Below are 5,235 nucleotides of genomic sequence, written 5' to 3' on the forward strand. Positions count from 1 at the left end.
CGGAGCAGCCGAGCCGCTCTTCCGCGCTCCCTCTGCGGCATCTCCATGGGGCCCGCCCGCGGCGCCCACGCGCTCTAAGGTGACAGGGGCCGGGGGTGGTTGTGAGGGGGGACGAGGCCACGTGTCCGTGCGCGGCCCGCCAGCCTGCAAGGCTTTGACTGGCCGGGGCCCTGACTCGGGAGGACCCGCCTGGTCCCGTGGCGCCGCCGCGACCAGGTGCCTCCAGAGGCGAGGAGAGGGACCCTGGCCCGGCCCGATCACACGTGGTCGCAGAGCCGGCCCGCGGGCCACGGTTTGGGAGTTCGCGCCCGGCCGGAACCCTGCGACCTTGGTAAGCCACTTCCCCTCCCGGCTTGGGGTTCTCTCCTGTGAGATGGGAGTTGCTGATCTGCCCTGCGGCCCTGCCTGGGCCGGACGGCGGCCACCTTCCCGCGACGCAGCCCCGCTACTACCCTTCGTTTTTCAGGCCTTAAGACCGTCAGGGCTGGAGGGGGCTTTGCGGAGATCTAGTCCATTATCTGTTTTACATTGATTCCCAAATGACGTCAGCTGTACCGGAAACGGTGAAAAGGCCCGCTCGTTCCTTCAAGCACACTTTTTTTTTTTTTTTGAAGGCCCTTGTGGCGCGCTGTAGCAGGTGCAGGAGAGACGTGAAGCGAGCTTTTCAAGATCTCCTGACCCGCAGTCCGAGACTCCCATCCCTAATGTTCATTTTTATAAGCCTTGTTGCCCTGGGCTTTTTTTTTTTTTTTTAAATTTTAGGTTAGTTATTTTTGCTGTATACAGGGAAATGACCTCCATGTAGCAGCCCGTGGGAGTTGCTTGAGCTAAGGGAGCCTTGTAGTTACTTTGGTAATACTCAGGTGTTCGTGACCTAGTATTTATGTAACGAATCTTTGAATGACTTTGGGATTTAAGAAGAGCCTAGAATATTGAAATTCTATTTAGGCGAACAGACGTTCTCATGGAAGCCAGCCCCAAGAATTTCAAAACAAGACCGATTGTGTTCTAGAATCTTAAATAATCGGTGAAAGTTTTGGGAGCAGAACCTCAAAAATGTCCGGGGAGGACAAAAAATATGCTGACTTATTTTATGCAGACCTGATGTTGAGCATCATTTGTGAAAATTTCTGTTTGAATTAATTCATACCTCTTTCAACGTAACTTCGCTATACAAAAGATGGTCTTAGGTGAAATTTCTCTCTATCACAAGTTTTTGTTTAAATATATAGTAAAACAAAATACTGCATTTCAAAGAAATAAAAACTTTGTTGCCTTAAAGGTATTTAACGAGATCCTAAATAACCCAGTCTGTCACCACTTGAGACTGTTAGCCAATTGTAAATGTTACATAGACAAAAATACGGATTTGCTGGTAGTCTCTCACTTTCCCCTGCGGGTGCTTTAGGCAGCTTACGAGGTTGACAGGACCAAAAAGTCACATCAGATTCGGTCGTAAAACGAGTTCTGCCATGCATGGGTTTGGATTTATGGCAGGCCCATCCCCGTGGGCCTCTCATAGTGTCCCATGCCAGAGCAAACTGTAGCCCCGAACCATTGCCTGGCCTCCTTGACCATAGGCTGCAGGCACTGAAGCGGGTTGCACAGTAGAAAAAAAAGAAACCCTACCTGGCAGAGTTTAAATAGGTTAAAATCAGTAATTTAAAAATAACTTGAAACATCTGCTCTGACCGGGATCACAGTAGAGGGTTCCAGACAGAGCGGGAGAAAACTGTGGAACAAAAAATGCAATTCATAAAGAGAAAAAAAGACCAGATTTACTGGCTTGGTAGAGACTGGAGGAACCTTTGAGACTATGGCCTTAAGACACCTCTCTGACTAGGAACTGCAGCTGTTCCCGGAAATCACCTTTCAGCCAAGCAATAGGACAGGCCTATAAAATAAATGATAACAGCTGAAAAGAATGTGCTTCATAGAACAAACAATTATACATACGAGACCAAAAGGGCAACATTTGCCCAAAAGTAAAGATGAGAAGTTAGGAAGGAGTAGGAAAACCACAGAAAAAGAAACAGGGAACCCTGGACGGAAACGGGGAAAATGCGGACGCAGTGTGGGGATCGTGGCCAATGTCGTGGAATACTTTGTGTACAGTTTGTTGAATGGGAAACTAGTTACTGTATAAACTTTCACCTAAAACACAGTAAAGTAAATAAACAACTGTTATACACCGGTGTCACATTTCATGAAGGCGAAGGACAGTGGCTCTTGTTTTTGTGACTCAAAGTTAGTTAAAAATTACTCCTGTCATAGCTAAGCAAATGTTAGACTGCCTGTAAAGACAGTTGCCTGTAAAGACAGAATTGCAAATTTGGTAAGCAGCACCAGTTAAAGGATGCTGATTTCTGCTCAGAGACAGCAACTATAATACAAAATATTACTGTGCTCTAGACATTTCTGTGTTGCCTATTAGTCACTAAGAAATACTTTGCGTACGATTTAGTGAAAGTGGGAAATGGCAAGATGTTTATATGGTAACTTTTTTGGTGATGGCTGTAGTGCTATTTTAAGGTTCTAAGAGCTGAAACTGCTCCAAGAAATAAAGCAGGCTGACCATTATAAAGCTTCCCCCCCATATCAATGCACTAAGTGCAGATAAGCTTTTGAAACATTCATTCTACTTTTTTTTTGCATTAGTCTTTGAAATACTTACTGTGAGATGTATGGTCCTGTCTATGGAGTTATAGTGTGCTGTTTTGCAAAATCCTAAAATATTGAATCCATGGTGTCATCGGATACTGCAGAGGTAGTTGGAGGCATGTGAATTACAGCTAGGAGTAATTGAGATACCCAAGACGGTGATTGACTTTCTTGAGTGCCCTACCTACTGTGTGTGTGCGTGTACAGTCAATGCCTGGGCCTGATGTTCCTGAACATTTGATGTGTTGCTAAGGTAGACAGCAAATTCTGTGTGTTTCTGTTTTAGCAGAACATTTCCGCTGCTGGACCAAGGGTACAAGCCTGTTATTCAGTGGGATTTGGAATTCCTGGAGAATTGCCTTTGTGAAAAGCTAGAAATAATTTCTTTAAATTCTGTCTCTTAGTTTTCTGTGTAAGTATTTAATTTACACCTTTGTTGCAGGTTGATCTTTTTAAAAATCGCATTGCTAAGGCTTTTCACTGAATTTCTCCACCCTGTTTGCAGTTTGTTGTGTTTCAGAGGACACTGAGAAGCCATGAACAACTTTGGTAATGAAGAGCTTGACTGCCATTTCCTTGATGAAGGTTTCACTGCCAAGGACATTCTGGACCAAAAAATTAATGAAGTTTCTTCTTCGGTAAGTATATTAGGTTCATGCTGGCTGTGTAGCTGTGGGGACATTGGGCAGAAGAATGGGAGACTTCAGTGAGGTCTTGAAAAAATGTAATGGAACTTCCATGTCTTGTTAGGGAAGTTAGAATTTAATCGGCTGTGGATTGCCCAGTAATAATAGCCATATTCATGTCAGTGACTAGACTCAAAGGGTGGTATGCATTGAGAATGATGGGGACTCAGAAGGGAGGCTGCATTTTAGTTTGGCATACGGAAGGGAAGTGCTTCCTTGTAAGGGCTGTAACGAGTAAACCTATAACCGCTCTTAACTTCAGGATGATAAAGATGCCTTCTATGTTGCGGACCTTGGAGACATCCTGAGGAAACATCTAAGATGGCTGAAAGCTCTTCCTCGTGTCACCCCCTTTTATGCAGTCAAATGTAATGATAGCAGAGCCATAGTGAAGACCCTAGCTGCCATAGGGACAGGATTTGACTGTGCTAGCAAGGTAAGCAGAAGCAGTAGGATTCAGAAATGAATATATCATATGGCCCTGTTCCCCCAAAGCAGATGAAAGTTCCATTTGTTGGGCAGTTGGTGCTGATGGGGGAAATGACAACTTCCCATGTTCTTCTGTTTATTGATTCCATTTATTAGCTACATAGGAGTAGTGTGACACCACACTTCTTTTTCAGACTGAAATACAATTGGTGCAGAGTCTCGGTGTGCCTCCACAGAGGATAATCTATGCAAATCCTTGTAAACAAGTATCTCAAATCAAGTATGCTGCCAATAATGGAGTTCAGATGATGACTTTTGATAGTGAGGTCGAGTTGATGAAAGTTGCCAGGGCACATCCAAAGGCGAAGTGAGTTCTTCCTCTGTTTGAAGGGACGGTGGGGGGCAGGAGGTATATATTCTGCTCACACTTAAATTTTCAATTATTTATATTTCTGTACTTTAGTGATGTTTGTGTGCTGGGTCAGAGACAAAATAGAAAGTAATTTAAATCCTCTGTGATGAATAGGAGCCCTGGTGGTGCAGTGTTGAAGAGTTCAGGCTGCTAACCAAAAGGCCCACAGTTTGAATCCCCCAGCCGCTCCTTGGAAACCCTATAGGGCAGTTCTACTCTGTCCTGTAGGGTCCCTGTGAGTCAGAATCGACTCAGCAGCAGTGAGTTTGGGTTTGGTTTTCTGTTGATTAATAATACCATATTAGACTCCAGTCAGAGTACCAGAGTCAGTATTTAGGAAGGGGTGCTCCTATTACTTAAGTGTGAGTGATCTCTGATTACCAGTCTGATGTACTTTTCTCGTGCCTAGGTTGGTTTTGCGGATTGCCACTGATGATTCCAAAGCAGTCTGTCGCCTGAGTGTTAAATTTGGTGCCACACTGAAAACCAGCAGGCTTCTTTTGGAACGGGCTAAAGAGCTGAATATTGATGTCGTTGGTGTCAGGTGAGATCTTGTTGGTGGCATAGTTAGCAGCTTAAGATATTAGGCAGTCAAGTTTTAGACATTTTCTCCTACTGTAAAGGGTTATTTTAAGAAACAGAATCAGCATGTTTCCCTTTTTTCTTTTACTCCAGCTTCCATGTGGGAAGTGGCTGTACCGACCCTGAGACCTTCGTGCAAGCAATCTCTGATGCCCGCTGTGTGTTTGACATGGGAGTAAGTATATGTAAACAAGTATATGTAAACATCAGGTGCCAGGGGCCATTTAGTGCAGTAGGGTGGGCAGGACTGATAGTACCTAGCTTAAGTCTATCTGCTAAATATATATTTTTTTTACTACTTGTTAAAACCTGGCTGTTTGATCAACTTCTTGTTTTTCTTAAAACTCTAGGCTGAGGTTGGTTTCAGCATGTATCTGCTTGATATTGGTGGTGGCTTTCCTGGATCTGAGGATGTGAAGCTTAAATTTGAAGAGGTACTTTATAACAAAACTAATATTAACTATT

At 44.2% G+C, this 5,235-nt stretch overlaps 1 protein-coding gene and 1 non-coding gene across 6 annotated transcripts in view; both read left to right on the plus strand.

The window, feature by feature from the left end:
* Positions 1-5,235, plus strand: part of ODC1 (ornithine decarboxylase 1) — an 8,977-nt gene continuing 3,742 nt past the window's right edge. The window contains exons 1-8 of one of the 5 annotated variants that reach the window (XM_023728257.1): positions 1-79; positions 2,948-3,073; positions 3,167-3,299; positions 3,610-3,783; positions 3,971-4,143; positions 4,598-4,732; positions 4,864-4,945; positions 5,121-5,204. In XM_023728257.1, coding sequence (XP_023584025.1) covers positions 3,198-3,299; positions 3,610-3,783; positions 3,971-4,143; positions 4,598-4,732; positions 4,864-4,945; positions 5,121-5,204 — 750 coding nt within the window. In that variant the 5' untranslated portion in view covers positions 1-79; positions 2,948-3,073; positions 3,167-3,197. Of the gene's footprint in view, positions 80-625; positions 3,074-3,166; positions 3,300-3,609; positions 3,784-3,970; positions 4,144-4,597; positions 4,733-4,863; positions 4,946-5,120; positions 5,205-5,235 lie in introns of those variants that run through there. The other 4 variants (XM_023728258.1, XM_023728259.1, XM_023728256.1 and 1 more) reach the window with 4 other exon arrangements.
* Positions 1,475-1,610, plus strand: LOC111819987 (small nucleolar RNA SNORA42/SNORA80 family). The gene has a single exon (XR_002823557.1). It is a non-coding gene; the product is annotated as a small nucleolar RNA SNORA42/SNORA80 family (small nucleolar RNA).

This window comes from Trichechus manatus, unplaced genomic scaffold (assembly GCF_000243295.1).
Source record: "Trichechus manatus latirostris isolate Lorelei unplaced genomic scaffold, TriManLat1.0 scaffold00023, whole genome shotgun sequence".
Taxonomy (NCBI): domain Eukaryota; kingdom Metazoa; phylum Chordata; class Mammalia; order Sirenia; family Trichechidae; genus Trichechus; species Trichechus manatus.